The following is a 22,014-nucleotide window of genomic DNA, read 5'->3' on the forward strand; positions in this document are numbered from 1 at the left end:
TGGGTCAGGTCAGGCCTCTTCGTGGTCCAGGCAGAGCTGTACACTGGGCAGGGGCATTTGTGATGTGTTGCTGCCCCTGGCCACCAACCCCAAACTCCTCTAGCTTGTCATTAGCAATATAGGAAGGGGCTATTGGCCGGGAAAGCATATTTTTAGGCTATCATGCCTTCTTAAAACCGAATGTGACATCCTGAAGGAAACTGGTCCTGGCACAGATCCCGCTGGTCCCCGCCCAACCCCTCTTGGCATCAGCAAAGACCTGGTATAATAAACAGTAGATTCCTGAATGCCAGGCACTGAGACATGTGCTTTATGTATATTTTATCATTTAACCCTAATGATAAACTTGTGGGCTGGGCATTAGTGTCCCTATCTTGCAGATGAGGAAAATGGTCCCGAGAATCTTTGACATCCCCCGCAAGTTCATGTAATTCATAACAGCCCTTGCAGGAAAGCCCCCCAGGTCTTGCTTGACTGTAACACTAATGACATTATTCGCACTTTATGCCTTCCTAACCGAGCTGGGACAACCCAAGTGAGATGAAGAGAGAAAAGGACATTTGAAAACATCTCCCCCCACCGTCCCCATGTTGCTCACAAGCATGGGGCAAATTCCTGTATCCCCTTCACCAGCCCCAGTTATGACATTGACAGCCAACTGGTGCGTTCAACCTGGGCCACACTCATTGTTGTGGAGCCTGCAGATCTATCACAATATCATGCCATGCGTGTCCAGGAGCTCACCTCCCCCATGGCTTTCCTGATGCCAAGCCATCCATGAGTAACTCCGACGGCCAACATGGGCTGCCCAGCAACTCCTGTCCTTAATGGGTGCGTCAACCTTGGCCCCTGACTTTACCTCACTTTGCTTGAAGCTCCTGAGTCAGTGAATGTCATCCTGGAAGCACAGGCACATTACAGCTGACAGAGTGATTGATATGCTGGGAAGTCAGCCTCCTCAACAGCAAACTAGTGGCGTGTTTCACAAGCTCTTGCAGAAACGCTCGCTCCACGGAGATTATGGCTGCAGGTCCCGGCTGCTTCCCTGTGGGTTGCTGGGAGGAACTTATGCCCTAGACCCTGAGGTCCGTGAAAGGATGGTGACTAGCTCCTGCATCTTCCCAGGCCAGTTTGGCCGCCAGGGATGCTACCGTTCTTTCCCTGAGCAAACCTGAGGCTTTCTGGCTAGCTCTCAAGATAAGCCAGCATTTCTATCTTTATCCAACATAATCGTCTCCCAGATGCTCCACAGTGAGTTATCCAAGCTGTGACTTGTCATTCACTCATCTCAAAACACCGAATGAGTGTGGGACACAGGCCAGCCGTGTGCAAGGCACTGGTACCTAGAAATGAGATGAAGAAGGCCCTGGGCCTCGGAGGGCGCGCAACCTCTGGTAGTCCTGCCCTCCTTCTCATCTTTCTGCCTTCCCCTCCTAGCTCCGTGCAGGGTAGGCAGGAACAGAGAACCAGAGGCACCACGTCTAGGTCAGCTGAGTCCTGGAGATGTCACCTTGGCCAACAGCTGAGCCCTAGAAGGGTTGGGGTTGTTGGCTGAAATAAGAGAACTATTTATCTGTAGGATTTATTTATCTCTGTTCCCTCCTAATCCCCCAGCCTTCCCGTGACCACAGGGAACTGAGATTTGGCTGTAATTGCTGCTCAATCACACACCATTAACTTCCCACTTAAGCTCACTTATACCGAGTACATATTTTATCCTCTCACCCACGCAGCCAACACCCTAGAGCCCACAAATCATCTGTGTGCACTTTGGAATTTTTTCAATTATTTTTAATCAGCTCGAAAGGGTCCAGTCCCAATGTTAGTGTTGGCCAGACTCACCAGCTACCAGGAGCCCAAGGCACCCAATTAAGGGACATGGCAGATTCCTTACCTCCCATGACAATATATTATTGGCTCTCCTTTCATGGGGTGCATTGGCACAAACAGGCAGCTTTAGGCTACCTTTTAAATGGCTGAAGAGGATGTCAACGTAGAAGTTGGACGTGGCACTGAAGCTTCCAGGGGGCAGCAGGGTTTGATTGGGGACTTTTCTCCTTTTGGGGGATGGGCTTTTGCTTCCATGGAGCAGTGTCACTCACCCATCTCCCCCTGGTGTGTGTCTCACCACAACACACCCAGGAAAGCGTGTGGGGAAGGAGAGATGGATGGAGGGAAAATAAACAGTCTGCACTTTCTCCAAACTAAAAATTACGTGTTGCTTATCTAATAATAATAATCATCTGCTACAATTTTTCCAACCCTCAGAAGAAATCAGATTTAAAATGTTCATGTGTCACAACATCCGATTAGCAGCTGAGGCGTAAATTGCAGAGCAGAGCTGAGCGAGGTAGGAGAGAAATGACTAGGATGAACCATGGCGCCTCGGAAAAGGCTGACTAAAAAGGGAGTTGTTAAGAAAACAGTGTACACAGTTATGTGGGGGCACATCACAGTCTCCAAATGGTGGTCCCCTGGCTTAAGCCCCTTGAAGCTTGGCTTGTTCTCTTAAAGAAGGAATTTGCAGACCTCAGAGCATAGGCATAAAATGGGAACTGATCCCTGAACATCTGGTACAATGTTTCACCCATAATAGGCACTTGGTAAATATTTATGTATGTAAGGATGCGTGGGTGGATGGATGGATGATCGACTGAATGACATGGCTTATGATATATTTGATTCATGCAATAATGAGCAGTGATATAATAAGGTTTTATATTATTTGAGATTTTTTTTCATCTCCTGATACCTCTGTTCTGGGTATTCTTTCTCTCTCACTCTCAACTTAGATTACTATTCCCTACTAACATATCACTCCCTACACCCCGCTTAAAACTCTTTGATGCTTCCCCCTCCCTACAGAATAAAGTTTAAATGCCCTAACTTGATATTCAAAGCCTGACATGAGCTAGCCCCTGCCTCCCCCTCTGGCCTCACCTCTGTCCTTCTCCCATACTCTCGGCTCCAACTACACTGAAATACTTGCTGAGCACGGCAGTTCTCACTCTCCCATGTCCATCCATGCACAGATTCCTGTACGTAATGTTGTTCGTTACCATTCCTCCTTTTCTACACTCTATCACCAAAGCACTTGGTTAACTTCCACCATCCTTGAAGACCCAGCTCATGCCTTACCTCCCCAGAGTCCCCAGGTGGGTGGTCTCCCTCTAATATCATCCCACCTGTGACTCTCTCAGAGCACTCCTCACACTAATTATAACCATTTGTTCACTTCCCTGTCCTCTTTCTCTAGACTGGGTTTCTGGAGAGTAGAGTCTGTCTATTTGATCTCTGAATGTCCAGCCGTCATAGTGTTTGGCATATGGGAGGCGCTCAGTAAATATGAATGAATAAGTGAATGCATGGAGCAATGTTTATCCTAGGGTAGTACTGCCCAGCCATCACTATTTTCTTTTTCCCCCTAGGTTTCTGATTCATCAAACCCATTTCTTAATCGAATGCTCAACAGAGATACTATCACGAGAATAACGTATAAAAGTAAGTTTGGTTCAATTTCCTATACAGCAACTATTCTATAAAGGTTAGTCCTGTCTGAAGGCAGAAAGCCAGGACCGAGGATCTCCAAGGGCCCCTTCCGGGTTCATAATCCTTTAATTCTGTAGAAAGTCACTCTGGAGAGTCAGGGTTGGCAAAGAAGCGGCTCATTTTCAAACAGAAGTCCCAACGGTGTCTTTGTCATCCACGCCTGTCTAAGGCAATAATGGTTATTATGATGATGGTCATCGTTATCCCATGGATTGGTAACGAGCTGGGGGACTCTACAAGCTGACAGACTCCACCGTGTCAGCTGGCCACATTTGGGGCTTTGCCAATTATGTGATTGAAAAAGCGTTCACGAGGTAGTTTGGCTCCAACCTCAGCACTTACAGAGGCCCTCAGCTGGACCAGACCTCCCTCTCCGGGTCACTGCGTCTCCCTCTCAGGTAGAGGCAGGTGGCATCTTTTTTCATCCCCACACGTGATCCACTGACCCAGAGGACTCTGTCCAGTTTCCTTGGGTTTCCAGAGGGTTTTCTCCATAGAATCTTCAAGCAGAAAAGAGAGAACGGTGCAAAGTTGAAGAGGGAAGAGGAAAAAGGGTGCCACTGTCATCCACAGCAATCTCAGGGGTTGCAGGATTTGGGAAAATTTACGTGAAATAGCACACACCAGGAGAGGAAAGAGGTCAGTACAGGCAAGGCAAATTTATGAACCAGGAGTGAGCAGGAAAGGGGCATTCCAGTCCTGACTTCGAGCAGGGAGCTTCCTCACTTTGACTCTGTTCCATCATCTGTAAAGTGAAGAAGTTACCCCCTAGGTTTCTAGGTCCTTCTAGGTCTAGGATTCTGAATCAAGCAATAGGTAAATAATGATTTTCACAAAAGTAAAAAACAGCACGCAAACATTCTAACACCCTGCATCCCCCTGGCGCATCGTCCGCCAAGAGAGAAACTTAGCTGTTACTGCAGTTCCTGCCTCCAAAGGTGATGCGGGAAAGACAGAGTGAATGCTCACGGGTCTCACCTCGGACTGTGGGAGGGAGAGTAAGGAGAACCTTCCCGCATTCATTTCTTCATGCATTCAACAAACATTTCCCACATGGCTGTCCCATGACAGACACCAGGCAAGGCTCCTGGAATATAAAGATGGACCAGACCCCAGCCCTCCCCACAAGGTGCTCACTGCCAAGTCACTCCTATATGAAAAGGGTTGGGTACTGGGCGGTGAGGGCGATAAATGAAACTGGGGAATCGCACTCCACCTGGAAGGACATCACCTAGAAGGACGCCTTAAGTGGTCTCCACAGCCACCTGCCTTCCTCACCAGCACTCCCAGGAAGTCTTCTCTAAGCGCACATGGGTTGCTCAGCGAAGGGAGGCAGTTCTGTCTCGTGTGCAAATAGCACATTTTATGATTGCCCATAAAAGATTATTAGTCTTTTAACTTTTTTGATTAAAAAAAGCATGAAAATTAAATAAAATGTTTTCAAATAATCTTGAATTTGCAGTTTAGAGACCGTGAAAAACCGTGAAATCACACATTAAGCCCCAACACACAATCTAACAGATTGCCAACTGCAGAGTAAGTCATTAGTGGGGCTTCCCTCCCCACCCACACCCCCCCACCCCCAGCACTGGTCTGCTTAATATTAAGTGATGTGGCTGCTGCCGAAGATGAAGGCATCCACGTGGGTCTGTGCTCCAGGAAGGTGGCCTCCCTCGGGAACAGGTATCGATTCTGGTACAGAGAGGGGCTGGAGAGCCAGGGTGACAGATCTTGTTGGGACCAAGGGTGGATGGCCCTTTTGTGGCTAAGGGGAATTTGAACTTCATCTACTTCAAATGAGGTGTCCCTGCTGACTGCCAGCCCCATCGGGTCTGTGGGAACTGAGAAGGAAACACTTTGGCAGTAGCTGAACAGGATAGCAATGTTAAAACCCAAGACCTTCATTCATTTGTTCACTGAGTCACTCTGCAAATATTTATTGAGTGGTTCTTGAGTGCCGGGAGATAGGGAGATCAAAAGTACACGTTTCCTGTCCATAAGGCCCTCACTCTCTCATTACAGTCATATCATAGTGTATTATAAAGATTTGCGTAACAAATGCAGTGTTAACAATATGAACAGAACTCTTTGGGATCACAGAAAATCTGCCTAGAATTACATACATAGCGAGGTTGCACAGAGTAAGTACTATTCAAATGAATAGATCAATAACTATTTGCTGGGGAAAGAAAGAGAAAGAGAGGGAGCAGAAGGAGGAGGAGAAAGAGAAGAAGGATGAATGGAAGAAAAAGAAGAAAGGAGAGGAGAAGAGAAAGAGAGGGAAAGAAGGAAGGAGGGAAGGAGAGAGAGAGGTGGAAGGAAGGAGGGAAGCCGTTTCAAGCCTAGAAAGGCAGCATGTACGAAGGCATGGAGAGCAGTAAAAGGACTATGAAGAGTTCAAAGGGAGGAACTCTGCCTTCCTCAGCTCTTCACCTCAGTGCCCCACAGGATACCCAGTAAACATTGGTGACAGCCTGAATTAATGGAGGAATGAATGGCCCCCTGTGGTAGCAGTGACAAGGGCAGAAGGAGTGGTGGGAAGGATGGTCTGGAGCCAGATCCTGAAAGGTCTTGATGCCGCGCTGAGGAGTTTACGCAGGAGATGCATTTGAAGAAATGCCTTCGCCTTCTCTAGAGACACAATCCTAGAAATGCTAACAGGAGAGAACAGGAGCACCCCCTTCTCCTCTCTCCCTCATCCTCTATCTGTCAGGGCCAAGGGAAAAGAAGGGGAACTAAAGCAAGACAAAGAGACCTCTCATGGGGAGAGGTAACTGCTTTAGGCCGCTAATCACAGGTATTTTGTGCTCTTACGCTTGGCGAATAATGAAGGTGTGCCTGGTAGCGCCTTCATCATAGACCTAAAGGGAGAAACACCACACGGATAATGATGGCCCTAGACAGGGAAGCAGCCTCGACACCACATGCCCAGGACACTGTGGCTGAAAGGGATTGATTTGCTCAGCAGGAAAGTGCCAGCACTGGTCTCTCCTGCTAAACTCCCTGAGGCAGCCAGCCCAGGGAAGGTTGGCCTGGCGGAAAGCAGGGGACTTTCTGAAACAGGAGTCATTCACTAGGACACAGCCAGTGGGTGGGAAACACGAGGCTGGAAGACTCTCCAGAGGCTCTGCGGGAGGCAGCAGGTTATGCTGGCATCAGCCCGAGAATTCCGGGCGAGAGGGAGACAACGCCACCTGCTCAGGAACACTTATCATAGTACTCTGCATCCATGCTTCTAAGTAAGACAGAAATAAACCAGTGCCCCCCACCGCCACCCAGCCACACTACCCAGGACACCTGACCTCAACCCCACCCACTCTGCTGCTACCCAGAATTATACCCCAGCGTAGCTTCAACTTGCCCCACTCATTTAGATGTGGTACCCACTCTGCAATAGGCTGAGCATCCAGAGTATGGAAGTGATGCTAAGTGAGCACTTTCTGCACTCCAGGCTCCGTGTTAAGAGCTTTACAGACAGCACTTTGCCCAGTACTCACAAAGTGGGTCCGATCGCTATCCCAGTTTACAGATGAGGAAACTAAGGCTCCAAGAAGTGAAGTCATTTGACAAGGACACACATCTAGTAAACGGCTAAGTTGGCAACTTCTGCGTAGCGCACAAGCATTCAGCAGTCAGCATTGATTTCTCACTGCTGCATCTGTGGGTCAGCCAGGTGGCTCTGCTTCCAGCTGCAGATCTGCAGGTCAGCTAGGGCAGTGTAGCTGCACGTGGCTCTCATTTTTCTAGGATCAGGTAGATACCCAGGGCAAGTACTTCTCATGGTAGAGACCAGAACCTGTAATGTGACTTAAGGCCTAGGCTTGAAATTCACAAACTGTCCCTTCTATCCACTTCCTGTGGCCAAAGCAAGTGACGTGGCCAAGCCCAACATCAAAATCCTCCCAAGGAGGTGGGGTTGAGGAGAGAGGAAAGATTTCCTGAACGATGATCTACTCTTCCAGAGTGGGAGAGCAAGGATTCAAACATAGGTACTCCCAGGGACTTTATGCTCTTACCTTTCTATCATGCTTCCTCTCTAAGGAACAAGGAAAATTTAGCTCTGAGGTCTTCAAACTTTCACATTACATGAAACTTGTCAGCATGGTTTTCTCTGAATTCCCAGTTTGGTTCAGTTGGAAGAGCCATCTCTCTGCTTTTTGCTTTTGTTTGTTTCTACTTGAAAGGGACATAAACTAGCCACAGACCTTCTGGGCACTTTGAAAGTTCAGGCTCATAACATCCTGAGCTCTCTGCAACTCCTGCCTGTCCCTCAGCATGAGACTCCCAGTGGAAATCAGTGTCATCCAGAGGGACACAGTGGCACTGTTGCTATTGGCACACAGTAATCAGAGGAAGGCTAGCAACTGGTTCAGGATGGGTCCACTCGTCCCCCTCAGTCCTTCTCCTGGAGGCTGTAGTAATGAGGAGTCACTCTAAGATACTGAGCAGAGAGTGACATGATCTGCTGACAAAAAAAGTTGGGAGATGATGGCAGCAATCCAAATGCTGGGACAATGTCAGTCATGACCAGACTACTGTGGGGGGGGTGGTGAGAAGCAATTGGGTATATTTTGAAGGAAGAGCCAAGAGATTTCTTGAAAGATCAGATGTGTGATATGAAAGAAAGGAGTCAAGGATGACTGGAAGATTATTAGCCCGAATTCCTGGAAGGAAGATGTTTCCATCAACTGATTTGGGGAAGACTGTGGATGAAGCATATTCGTGGATGAAGCGTATTTGTGGGTGGGAAGGGAATCAGAAATTTCGAACGTGTTAAGCTTGAGATGTCTACTGGGCATCCAAGAAGAGGTGTGGAGTAGGTAGTTGGGTATATGAGCCTGGATTTTAGGAGAGAGAACTGAAGATATAAATGTGGAAGGCATTGGGATCCAGATGGCATTTAAACCTGGGTGAAATCGTGAGTGGGAATAAATAGAGAAGAGAGGCGGACATATCCTCACTTTTGAAAGAGCAGCTCAAATCCCCATGACTTAGGGTTGCAAATTATTTCTAAAGATATCTTTTAAATCCCACCCTGGGAGAGGCTCCCATGTGTCTGTCTCATTAACTGGCTGAGGAGGCGCAGGGAGGTGGGAGCAAATATGGAAGCGTGGGGTGAAATCACGAGATGGCAGCCAGTAGGGACGCAGTCCATTTGCTTGGTTTGAGCATAGATTAGATGACTAGCAAAAAAAGGACTCATGCAAAATCATTCTATTTAACCAGTTAAGAAAATCAGTGCGCTAGGGAACCTGTAAAAGGAGGAAAAAGGGAGAATCTTGCCACAAGGACTGGGAATTTCAGAAGCCAGATACCATGCTGGTGAAGGTCACCAAACTTATGGAGGCAGAGTGTTCTAGTGATGAGAGATGGAGCAAAGCAGACCTGGGCTCCTGGCTCTATCGATTCCTTTGCTGTGTGACTTCTTAACATCTCTGAGAGAATAATTTTCTCATCAGTAAGATAAAGATTTTCATACTGATATTAAAGGGCTGAGGTGAGGATTAAGCAAGATAATGAGTCAATTGCCTGGGCAGTGACTGGTATAAACTAGGGGCATAATTTTGTATTCCTAAATTGTCCTAAGGTATGTGGTGGTCAAATCCAGCTTCCTGAAGAGTGGGGGGCAGGTCACTATGGTGCCAAATAAAAATTATGTTCCAGGTGAATCCGATACAAGGCACACAGGCTACAGAGTTCGCTTACTTCAAATGAAGCAGAGTCCTGTGTATGAGCCCGTGGAGTGGGTGGTAATGGCCTAGTGGCTTCCACTATTTTCCTTAGAAGCTTAGATTTCATACATCTGAGCAAGGCTTATAAAACACTCTCCCTAACCCAGACTGACAATGGAAACGACCAGCCTGAATTCATTTCAGGCTGAATTTAGAAATTCTTCTAAAGAAAATCCATTTCATTAAAATTAAATTCCCCTTTGACAGATTGAGAGTCAAGATTGAAATTATGACATTGAAATATGGATTTTCTGAATGGATTTTCTGGAGGAGATATCGGTAATTTACCCCAAGTGTTTTAGTTTTTCTAATGTAGTATATTGGAATAATGCCAAATCTCTACATTTTCCTTCTGTTAATCAATTAGTAGGCATAGAGCCCCAATTACATAAAAGGTAACATTCTTGTCATTTTCGTACCCACCTGATTTCATCGAGCTAGCGTTATTTTTTTAAAAAGAGATTTTATGATAATTTCAAGTGGTGAAGCCAGTGACTAATGGAGCACAAAGAGCCTTCTTAAGTGGGTAAGAGGGGGTCATTACTAGAAGATTACGTATAAATGAACACTTTCTTCGAATGTCTTCCTAGGACAGCGTATCATTTTGGTAGCTTCATTCTCTTCCAATTTCAACACACTCCGTTCATTTCATAGATGGTAAATACAGTGAAGAACTTCAGACCAGTAAGAATCCAAAAGATCACAGATTCCAAATTTAGAATCTGGCTAATGCCTTAACGTATTTCCTCCAAGGAAATGAAAGCACACGACTGGAGGGGTTTGGAGGAGGGCTTTTAAACATGGTGTTTTGACACCCAGTATGACCCCGTGAAAACATTTGTTTCAGTCTTGCCTGTTTATAACTTTCCTTTGGCCCCCTACCCCCACGCCAGCTGAAAAATGAGTGTGTAGGCAAGGAGGGACCAAGCTGTACTGCCGTGAGCTCCTCAGTTCCTCAGGAAGTGTTCTGTGCGCCTGCTCCGCAGAGGGACGCGGTGTCAAATGTGGTGAAATATCACAGGGGAGTTTCAGCCTATTGCTCCCAGTGCCTTTCTCTATGCTTAATTGAACTTGTACTTTCATTTCAAAGGAACGGCTTTGGAAATGTTTTCACAGAAGGCGAAATGCAGCGCACCACTTCCCATGTTGCAATCTAAGTAGTAACTCAAGTCAGCGAGGAGCAGAGAAGGAGTGGCTTGCCTGCGTGAATCCAATTCTCAGAGGACCTTTTTTTCATTTATTGTTTGTGTAAAACAAAAAATCATATTACTTTATTCTTTAGTCATTACCTTTTTTCACTTCGGTTCAATTTGCCCCAGATTACAAGAGGAAATGTCATTCCGTATGAGTAAATTGCCAAATAGTTCCATATTGATCAGAAGCAAGTCCAGTATCGATCTCGGGAACTGCCGTGCCTTTTTCTCATTGGCATCATTCTCTTTGAATGGGAACTTCATAAGCAGGAAGCTGGGCGATGTGAAATCTCATCAGTGGTCCACATAAGTAAACACAATGCGTTTACCAGAGGCGGCTGTTGGACGCTCAGACTGAGATAAAGATCCCCCAACTGTGTGGTCCTAGGCATTTCATTATAGTGTGTTTCTCTTAAAAAAAAAAGAAAAAGTCAACTTAGAAGTTGTGTCCATGACTAAGAACTCAGTGTAACATAAATCATAGATTCAGCAAGAGCATGTCATAAAATCAGAAGCCAAGCTGTCAACTCTTACAGTCAATTAAAAGAATAAAATTGGGCTATAAACTATGCCTAAGTGTTCTACGCTTACTGATTATCCGAGGGATCTTCTCGTACTATAAAGATATAGCCAACATGTAAAAAATTACAATGTCATACCAGAAATTTGACCTACTTAAGATAAATTTGCCTCTGTAAGCTTATTTATGTTGAAGGACATTTGGGGTTCTATAGATTTTTTTTTTTAACCTGAAGATGACTTCAGCAATTATCCAGAATCATCTGACCCACAAGTATGAGGTTACGTAACTTACCCCTGAAGGAGGAGTGGATCACTGGCAAAGCCACAACGAGAACTTAGACTTGAATTAAAACTCCTGACTTGAAGTCCAGGGCTTTGCCCTCTGTGAGCTGTATTCTCATAGGACTGATTGACTGATAGATCAATCAATCGATTCATAGAGAGTTAGATAATAGGAAGGAAGAAAACCTGTCTGTAAAACTATCCATGAAAATTTATTTGAACTTCTGCCATCACTTCCTCTGAATAGATATCCTTAAAGCAAGCAGAAGCTTGCATGATTCACCCCATTTGCCTCTGAGCTTCACCCCCAAATTTGTATCTCTCTGTTCATAAGCAGCTCTGACCTCCGCAGATCTTTGCCATCCTTACAAATGAATAGAGCCATGAGAATTTGGAGAGCAGAATCCACCTTCCGGTGGGCTAGTTCTTAGGCTCCTTTCTGTCTGCCACAACCCAGAGGAGAACACTGACATGCACAAAGCAATGGTTTTGTGTTGGCTGCTGCGTGGATGAGATAGCCTGTGGGTAATAATTAGTTCCTGGCCTGGTCAGCCATGGAGACACCGCAGTGTTCCTTGACAGTAGAGCTGAGAACTATTGGGTTTGCCTATATCATTTTCTTGGGTTCCACTGCCTCTGTGCTGCCTAATACACCAAGCAAGCAATGAGGAGAAAAGAAGATGTGACGGTAGCTTGTGGCTCTCAAATTCCAGTCCCTAAGAGACAGAACATTAACTTAATGGCTTCCTATAAGGCAGTGTGGTGAGTCATGAGGACAAATATTACGTGTTAAATGCACACCAATTTCAGCAATGTAAATATAAGGGTAGAGGTTGGTTTGGTGTAGAAACACAGGAATACCATAAGGAGACAGTCAACAGTCTCAGTTTCACCCTGATATCTGTGGTGTGATATATATGGAGATGGTGGCCGACAGCAGGCATTTAAGTTAATGGTACAGACTAGAGCCTCAGACAATTTTCCCCGTCATCTGACAGATGATGTTGCCTCTTCCTCCCTTAGTTTCTGCTCAGAACCACCAGCAGGTGGAGCTTCTGTGCAGAAACCATTTCATTCATTCATTCAACCAGTGTTTATTGAGCATCCAATATGGTAGACCCCATACTGGGGCTTGGGGATTCAGAGATAAAAGATGGAAGCCCTTCCCCTAAAGGCTCATGGCTTAGTGGAGACGTTCAAATTGGTAGGTAATTATTGGCAAGCTAACTCAGTAAATATGGTGAAAAAGGAAGGCACTAACCTCACTAGGGAGAGTCAAGAGGCCTCGGGGAGGTCGAGCCGTGGTTATCCTGGGGAAGCTGGGCAAAGACACTCCGGGAAGGGAGGAATGGCATCAATGCTACCCAGCATTGCTGAGTATTTCCCATGGGCCAGGACATTGGAAAGTGTAATCTCATTTGTTCCTCAAACAACTCTGTGAGGCAAGTATTCAGTCAGTTCGAGCTGCCATAACAAAGTACCATGTAAACAGCAGAAACTTGCTTCTCACGGTTCCAGAGGCTGAAAGTCTGAGATCAGGGAGACAGCATGGCTGGGTTCTGGTGAGAACCCTCTTCTGGGTTGCGGAATTCTTGTGTCCTCACATGGCAGAAAGAAAGTCAGAGGGCTCTCTGGGGTGGCTTTTATAAAGGCACTAATCCCATTCCTGAGGGCTCCACCCTCATGACCTAATCATCTTCCAAATGCCATCACATTCGAGTGAGGACTTCAGAATATGAGTGTGGGGGGGACACAGACAATCAGTCCACTGCCTACTCCAACCATCTGCATACTACAGATGTCACAAATGAGGCTCAGACAGTTACCTGCGTGTCCAAGATCACACAGATGGCGCGCAGCAGAGCCAGCCCTCAAACTCAGGTCTGGGTCCTAGGCTCACACTCATCACACTGGGTCCTTCCAAATTCTGCAGCGTGAGGAAATAAAAAGGGCAAAGGTGAAGTGTGAGTATTAGCCAAGCTCACGCACAGAACAAAGTGGTGAATGAGGATCTTGGGAGGGCGGAAGCTGCCCGCGTTCTCTGACGACTGTTGCATCTCGCAGGGGATGTGGACGAAGAGGACTCCCTGGCAGGACCACTCGGGTGGAGTCTGAGATTTCAGCAAAACAGTGTTTTAGAAGCACGTTCTTACCCTGCCATGTGGGTTCAACCCAGGAACATACCTTTTGCCTCTTGCTCCTAGCCTGCCCCTCCCCACCCACACCAACTCTTTCCTCAAATGTGGATGCAACACAGGCTGGTTATAGTTTCAGAGAAACATAAATGTTCATTTTCTTTACTCCAGTCATGCCTGGAATGTCCCTCATTCCACCGCCTCCCTCCTACCCTCCTGCCCACCACTCCCAATAAAATAAAATACAATAATAGCAGCATGCTAGAGTACCCAATATGCTCTGCGTGCAAGCTTGGTTAAACAAATCACATTGACCTTTAATAAAGATGTGCCGAATGCTTCCTTCTCTCATTCAATATGTTAATCTTCAGGCTAAACCACCGTCAGAGCAAGCATCATTAACTGCAAATCTGATCATGCTACTCCCTGCTTAAAACCCTTCAGTGGCTCCACATTGCCTACAGGATGAAGCCCAAACTCCCAACAGCGCAAAGAAGGACCTCCTAGGTGTGGCCTGTGCTGACCCGCCGGCCTGCTTTCTCACAGCACCCCTCCCCCTGCATCTCGCCCACGCTCTAGCCATCACCGAGTGTGCACCGCTCTCTGCGTCCTTAGCTGTTTCTCTAGCGGGACTGTCTAGAGTGCCCTTGACAGCCCCACCCCCCACTGCCAGCCACACACTGATTACCTCTTGTCATTCAAGATGCAGTTCAGGTCAGCTCCTCCATTAATCTTCTCCTGAGTCCCACCCCCAGGCAGAACTGACAACCTCTCAGTGTACCCAGTGCAGATACATATCACTGTCTCTGTGGCTCCTTGCTGCAGTCACTTAATTACGTCCTGCTCGCCTACACCTAGCTTAGTGCCTGACACATATTAGGGGCTTAAGAAACAGAGCCATATGACGGATACTCAACATAAGCTTATTGTGTTGACGCTGGATCCGATTCCCTAGAACCATCATATCAGTGTGTGCTCTGGGCACTGTGGCTTTGTCGTGGAAGCACCTGACCCCACAGGCCAGACTGCAGACCCATCCCAGCCATATTCCAACCGCGACATCTCTCCTGAGCTTGTCCTGATTCCCTGGTGTTTTGGTGGAAAGGTAGAAACGTCTCAATGGAAAGTGAAAGGACGTCCTGTCTCCTAGGGTTGGTCTCCAAATCTAGCTTGACCAATCTCTCTCTCTCATGGGCATTTTGTGGCCAGAGCCCTGGAGAGGTTCCGTTACCCCATCAGGGTTGTCAGAGGCCAGGAGGGCCCGTTTGGGATGGAGCAAGCAAACAGTGGTTTTATTTACATCATTCCAAACCACTGAATCAGTTGGTTGGTTCTTAATTCAGTTGACAAGCGAAGGAGCACTGAAATTCAAGTTCCCTTGGCAAAGATAGTTCTTTCTTATCAGAGAAACGTGAGTGAGCAATTTATGGAGGAAGGAAGGGGGCCTTTGCCCAGGAAAACGGATTAGCAGCATTAATGCTCAGGATCAATAGATAGGTACAGACTAGGCCAAGGTGCACTTACCACCACCTGATATTAGAGTTCATGTATGTTGATTCTGCCATTTGTCATCTGCCTCCTCGACCAGAATGAGGGTGGGCACTGCATCCATCTTGTTCACTGCTCTATCCCCAGAGCTTAACCCTGTGCCCAGCACAACGAGGTGCTTAGCGAACATTTGCTGAATGAATGAATGACTTTGGTCTGGAAGTCAGGAGGGCTAGGTTTGAGTTCCCACTCTGCAGTCACCCGCTACCTCTGTGACCTTGAGCAGGTTACTCTCCCTCTCTGATCTTCAGTTTCTTGTCAATGAGAATGTTGTTATCTGTCTGACCAATCTCACTGGGTCAGTATGAGGTTCCAGCTGTATATGAAGGTCCTTTGAAATTTATTGTTATTTGAAAACTCTGCTACATTACACTTTTTATAAAAATACGACGGAAACACTGAATTAAAAAATCAGAAGGAAATACACCAAAATGCCCATGGCAACTATTTTAGATGATCGGGGCTGTCATTATTTTCTTTTTCTCTTTTTTCCGTATAGTCTGATATGTACTTATGTCACTTTTATTATTGAAAAAGTATATTTAATAATAACAGATATATGAGTGTGAATACCTCAAATAGGTATAAGAGAGAAGGCTACATGCACGGGCCTGACAAAGAGGAGATCTACAAAAAGTTGAAATTAGTTGTTGAGCTTAACTGTTGAATCTCATGGTAAGATTTGGCCTGATATACTTTTCTTTCTAAGAGTATTTTCTTAGTGTTCTTTTAATTAAGCAATGTTAATAAATAAGAATGATGACCAGACAACGTTTCAACAGGTCCTGAAGGCTTAAATTGTGCATTTCATTATGACTATAATAAATATAATGCTAGCAGTCTAGGTCTCAGAGACCATAACCAAGAACTTGGCTCTTCCTTGTATCCTTGTGGTAGACCACGTTTCTGTTCACCGATATTCAGTGCCCCACCCTGCGGGAGGAATGTGCTTCTTTGAATCCCTAACAGCAGCCTTGGCCATGTGACTTCTTTGGCTACCAAATGTGAGCAGAAGCGACATTTGCCACTTCCTGGATGGGAGCTTTAAGAGCCAACACATGTGTCACTGTTCTTGCTTTTCCTCCTATCATTGTGACTCGTGAGGGTCCAGATAGTATCTACTGTAAGAGCCTAGATCCCAGAGTGTGGACACTAATGACATGGAGGAAGCCCTCGGCCAACCTACAGTGTGAGCAAGAAATAAGCCTTTGTTGTTTAAAATGACTGAGCTCTGGGGGGCTGTGTGTTACTGCAGCCCATCCTGACAGCTACAGTCTTCTGGAATCTGAAAAGAAAAAAAGTTACCAGCAATAGCAGCACTTTCTCGAGAAACCTAATTCTTAAATCTTTCTTATTTTCTTCTCTAGATGATGCATATTTACTACAGGGACTTAACATAGAGGCACTCTATCCAGAGACCTCTAGTTTCATTACTTACGAGGGGTCGATGACTATCCCACCGTGCTATGAGACGGCAAGTTGGATAATAATGAACAAACCAGTCTATATAACCAGGATGCAGGTGAGCTGCTCTGTGGTCCTTTAGCTAATGGGGAAGATGGTGTGAAGCCTGGCTGACTTTGTGGAGTGCCTATTGTGTTAGTTTGCTGGGACTGCTTTAACAAAGTACCGCTAACTTGGCAGCTTAAACCACAGAAAGGTATCGCCTCGCTGTTCTGGAGGCTGTACATCCAAGATCAAGGTGTCAGCAGGGTTGGTCCCATTTGAGGGAGTGAGGAGGAATCTGTTCTCTGCCTTTCCCTTGGTTTCTGGTGGTTTTCTGGCAATCTTTGGTGTTCCTCGGCTTGTAGAAGCATCACCCCACTCTACCCTCATCTTTACATGGCATTTTCCCTGTGTCTGTGTCTTTTTGTCCAAATCCTCCTTTTTATAAGGACATCAGTCATATTGGATTAGGGCCCGCCCCAATCAGTCATATTAGCTTAAGGCCCACCCCAATAATCTCATCTTAGCTAATTACATCTGTAATGACTCGATTTCCAAATGAGGTCACATGCTGAGGTACTGGTGTTTAGGACTTTTAACTTGTGAATTTTGGGAGCACATAATTCAACTCATCACACCTTTGTTTAAAGAATCAGCAATTGAAAAGGCTTAGCACAGACTCATTGTAGAAGCATTCCACCCTTGAGTGAGAAAGGACAGCAGCATTAGTTCCCAAAGTGTGCTCTACAGCCATGGTGCTCAAAAACAAAGGAGCAAAATGGATGATACAGCCAAATATGTTTGAAAAAGCTGGATTCAAAAAGAGTTAAATAGATTTCATTGTTGGGAGACTTCTCGGGGCCTTGAAAATGATAATACATATGTCAGTCTCCAAGAGGAGGCAACATGCTACGTAGCATTTCACAAATGCATTTGAATGCAGAAATTTTTAGAGCATCTCACGGGATTCCTAGTAAACCTGGCTAGTATTTCTCAGAACCGAATGGGAGCCAGGAGACTGGCCTCGGAGGCCAGCTTTGCTAATGGCTCATTATGCACTCCTAGGCCTGCCATCCTTCTTCTGTGAATGGATACTCCTCTTTATAAACGAGGGGGTAAATTACACAAGTCTGTTCCAGCTCTGATATTCTATGATTGTGAGAGTCTGTAAAAACTCAGAGGCCAAGGTGCAAAGGACACGGAATCCAATCTCCTTTACAGGATGTGTCCTCACAACCCGACAACAATTGGAACATTCAAAGTCCCTGATCCCGTCTGTATTGATTGGGACTGTTTTGGTGATAAGAACCCCTCCACGTAACTTCAACTTAGGAAAAGACTTATTCAAAAGATATGGGAGCATCTTGTGGAATTTAAAATCAGAAGTTGATGTCAGGAATTCACTGGAATCTGAACCCCAGCAGCCCTTTCTCTCTGCTGTCTTCTGCTTCCTACTACACATTTGCTTCATTCTTTCCTCCTGCTAGAGACCCCTCCTTTCCTTCACAGTCCTGGGGTGGAACACAGCTGCAAACATTTTAGTCCAGCCCCTGGTCGTCATATTCACAGAAAAGGAACCAAATTAATCCAGCTTAGTTTAGCTCTGGCTCCTGGGCCAATCACGATAGTTGGGATAATAGCCATGTAGGGGAATAATTCCCTGAATTATTGGGAGTTATTGAACCATGGGGTGTAAGAGAAAGAAGAGACCCTGGAAAACACCTAGCTGGGTTTCCACCTTTGATGATGGCATATTTGAGGATGAAAGAGAGGAACTGACTTGAGGCATGCATGAGCTAGTGAGCTAGAAGTAAGGCCCACTCCACGCATGGAGGCATCACTGGGCCTCCAGCGCAGCTGAACCCATGGAACAGGGTCGTCTTTCCCAGACAGCCAGTACAGCCTGGCTCGGTCACAGTCTGCATGGTCTTACTTCTTCCGTAGTGCATTTAAGGGGATGGGTGGACCTCATGGTTGTTTCTCTCTCCTCAGATGCATTCCTTACGCCTGCTCAGCCAGAATCAGCCATCTCAGATCTTCCTGAGCATGAGTGACAACTTCAGGCCCGTCCAGCCGCTCAACAACCGCTGCATCCGCACCAACATCAACTTCAGTTTACAGGGGAAGGACTGTCCAAACAACCGAGCCCAGAAGCTTCAGTATAGAGGTGGGTGCAGCAGCTCAGAGGACAGTGGACCCGGGCCAGAGCTCAGTCTTCCTGCTTAGGCCTGCTCTTAGAGCCTGGCATTATCTCCCATTATAGCAATCGTGATTATAAATGACAGTTGAAATCACCACCTTCCATTTGCATGGGGCTTTTCTGCTGGTAAAGCCTATATATCGGAGATAGAGATCAAACCTTTAAACCCCTTCTGGTTCAGGCAAGACAGCCTTTTTATTGTCATTTTACAGAGAGCCCAGAGAGGCTGATTTTCCTAAGGTTATGTGTTAGGACAGGACAGCTAGAGGCGTTAGAGCTCTTAGTTATGTGTGTGATGGACCCTTTCCCCCTAGAAGGTGAGCAAATACTCTGAATGCCAGGCCATTAGGATCCAATGAGGAATGTGTGTGAATACATATTTTCCCAGTGCTATGTCCCTAGAAGTGACTATTATTCCTACTAAAGGGACATGCAAGATGACTCCCACCTCCTGTAACCCTCTGGTCCACACCCAGCCCTCTCTGTTCCCTTCTGCACACTAAGTATCTGTGGATCATTGTAGTAAACCCTCCAAATGGGAAGGAAGATGCAGGCAGAACCATGTCATGGAGATGCCCTTGACCAGGAGTCAGGACACCTGAGTTCTGTGCCTGGTTCTGTCACTCACAAGCCATGCAAACCCAACGAAGTCATTTACCCCTCTGGATCTGGCTTCTGTCATGACAGTCCGTATACCCTCTACATCACAACTTGTGAGGAGCAAATGAGAGGCTGGATGGGGAAGCCCTTTGTAGCAATAATGTGCTGCCCAAATACAGGGGCTGTGGATGTTACCAGGCAGCTTTTAGAAGCAGCTGCCACTGCTGTCCCTTGATCCCCCACTTCATCGCTCCCTTCTTTCCCACATCCCTTCTTTCTTTTTCTTCTCTCAGATACATGCAGAGTGCCAAAACTATAATTTTCTGTTCCCTTCCAGCCAGAGCTACCAGACAAATAGTCTACTCATTCATTCATCTCTCTCTTTAGTCAATACTTATTTATTGTGTACCTACTATGTGCCAGGCTCTTAGCTAGGTTATAAGGATATAGTGGTGATGAAGACAGATATGACCCCATCCACAGGAGCTTAGTCTAGAGCAGGGGTCGGCAAACTTTTTCTGTAAAGGGCCAGATGGTAAATATTTTAGGTTTTGTGAGCCATACGGTCTCTGCCACACTCTGACATTGTAATGTGAAAGCAGCCATAAATAATATGTAAATGAATGGGTGTGGCCGTGTTCCAATGAACCTTTATTTACAAAACCAGATAGCATGCTGGATTTGGCCTGTAGGCTGTCATTTCCCCACCCCTGTCAAGAGCAGTGCCACCCACTAGAATTTTCTGTGATGATGGAAACGTTCTGCATTTGCATTGTCCAACATGGTAGGTAGCTACTAACTACATGCAGCTATTGAACATTTGCAGTGTGGTTAGTATAATGATGCAACTAAATTTTTAATTTAATTTTGGTTAATTTAAATTTATGGGAGCCACATATGACTAGTGACCGCCATATTGGAGAGCTCAGGCCTAGAGGTTCCTGAGGAAGGAGAGGAGGTAGTTGGGATATGTACAAGTAAGCAGAACTGTCCCTTCCCCCAAACTGTGTGCAGATTCATTCACTGATGCCTTGTTTTGTGTTTGTGTTTTTTTTCCTTTCTCTCTTTCCAGTAAATGAATGGCTCCTCAAATAGAAAACTAGGCCAAGAAGAATCCCACCTCAGTGAAATGCTACAACTGTGAATTGACATAACCCAGAATGTCCCCTTCTTTTTTCTCTCTCCCTCCCCCCCTCAAGCCTCATTCACTCTTTGGATCGGCCCTTTCTACATGAAAAGTGTCTGCAAAACCATGGCAGAGGAACACATCTCTTACACACACAAACACACACACGCAAGCACTCACACATCCATACACACACATGCAAACATATCTACATACATGTAAACTCACCCAGCCTCCAAGATGGGAAGTCACGTTTCAGAACAAAAGGCTCATTCAGAAGAGGTCTTAGAAGAAAATAACCAGTTAACCTGATAACAATTTTGATACCATTCTCCTGAACTAATAACTCTACCCAATGAGACCTTTCAGCCTTTGTACATACAAAATTCTTCCAAAAGAGAGAGAGGAGCAAACGCAACTCCGACAGCATCCAGCAGACTTTGTTCTTTGCATCAAATCATCTTGGATAGTGTCCTAGGATCTTCTGAGGGTGCTGGTGACACAGGTGAACCAGGACAAAGTTGGCCAAGGACACTTATTTCTAGATTATGATTCTTCCGTTTACTCAACAATTTAAAAAGAAAAAAAAAAAAGGACAGACATTGAAGAGATACACATTGTATATATCTATCACCACAGACTATAAAGAAATGGAATTATCTCCCCTCTTTGTCACATATCTGTAGTAGGATTTGCCAAGATCAGAATTGATCCATTTGCTGTTTCTTGTTTTCCAAAGGTCATACATTGTGTTTGGTTATTGTTAACAGCTCAATAAATGTGTTTAACGAGTTCATTTCATTCTCTGGCTTGGGTCTGTTCTCTTTCCTTCAAGGCTAAGCCCTGGCTCCATGCAAGTGCATTCTTTGATTTCACTTGTTTCTTCATCTACATGTTTGGTTCATTTGCAGCCAGTTTTTACTGAGTTTGTGGCAATCAGGAATGCATTTGCTAAGCAAGTATAACTTTAATTCCACTCCATGGCTCGATCATTCATACAAGGTGAGCTTCAGCCTGATAGCAGGCGACAGATTTCTTGCGATTCAAAACTGCCATCCCCCCTGTGATGCTCCCTTGAAGGAATGCACTTTGCCTTGTAAATTCCTGGGAAAGGAGTGTCTTTTCTCTCCAGGTGCAGCCGGATCTCACAAAGTACAAACGAATGCCTTTCTTTTCTTGTTTATAATGGTCACTCACTGTGTTTGGTTACTGTCAAGAAATCAATAAATGTGTTTAACAAGTTATCCGGTACCCATGTCTGAGTTTATTGAGGAGGAGGATGCTCCGGAGTCCTGCCGCGTCCACGAGCAATTGCATTACAACCAGCAGGGTAGCCAGAGCCGCCGGAATAGCCCGTCTGGCCGTTCCCAGGGCCAGGTAATTAATACCCTGGTGAGAAAACATATAGACTCAGCTGCTAGAAGGGAAGGCCTGGATGTTCGTTCGGCAGCCAAATTAAAAATAACTTTAGTCTCTCCTTTCTGTCACAGTCCCCAGAAAGAGGGAAAAGCACAGGCAGCTAGGGGCCATGCAGATGGGTGATTTCTCAAACCCGTGGAAAACTTCAGCCAAGAGACTAGGTATATTGATGAGGAAAAAGAAAAGCAAGCAGCCAGATATTTCAAATTTGAAATAATACACTTAATTGGATTCGTTTTCTCTTTTTGCACCAATGTTAGTT

At 45.7% G+C, this 22,014-nt stretch overlaps 1 protein-coding gene across 1 annotated transcript in view; it reads left to right on the forward strand.

Annotated features, from left to right (window-relative positions):
* CA10 (carbonic anhydrase 10) overlaps positions 1–21,518 on the forward strand; it is a 467,323-nt gene extending 445,805 nt beyond the window's left edge. Inside the window, exons 6-9 of the mRNA XM_046674606.1 lie at positions 3,429–3,501; positions 16,329–16,483; positions 18,400–18,574; positions 20,280–21,518. Coding sequence (XP_046530562.1) covers positions 3,429–3,501; positions 16,329–16,483; positions 18,400–18,574; positions 20,280–20,302 — 426 coding nt within the window. The 3' untranslated portion in view covers positions 20,303–21,518. The remainder of the gene's footprint in view (positions 1–3,428; positions 3,502–16,328; positions 16,484–18,399; positions 18,575–20,279) is intronic.
* Positions 21,519–22,014: the final 496 nt, after the last annotated feature.

This window comes from Equus quagga, chromosome 11 (assembly GCF_021613505.1).
Source record: "Equus quagga isolate Etosha38 chromosome 11, UCLA_HA_Equagga_1.0, whole genome shotgun sequence".
NCBI classification, from domain to species: Eukaryota; Metazoa; Chordata; class Mammalia; order Perissodactyla; family Equidae; genus Equus; species Equus quagga.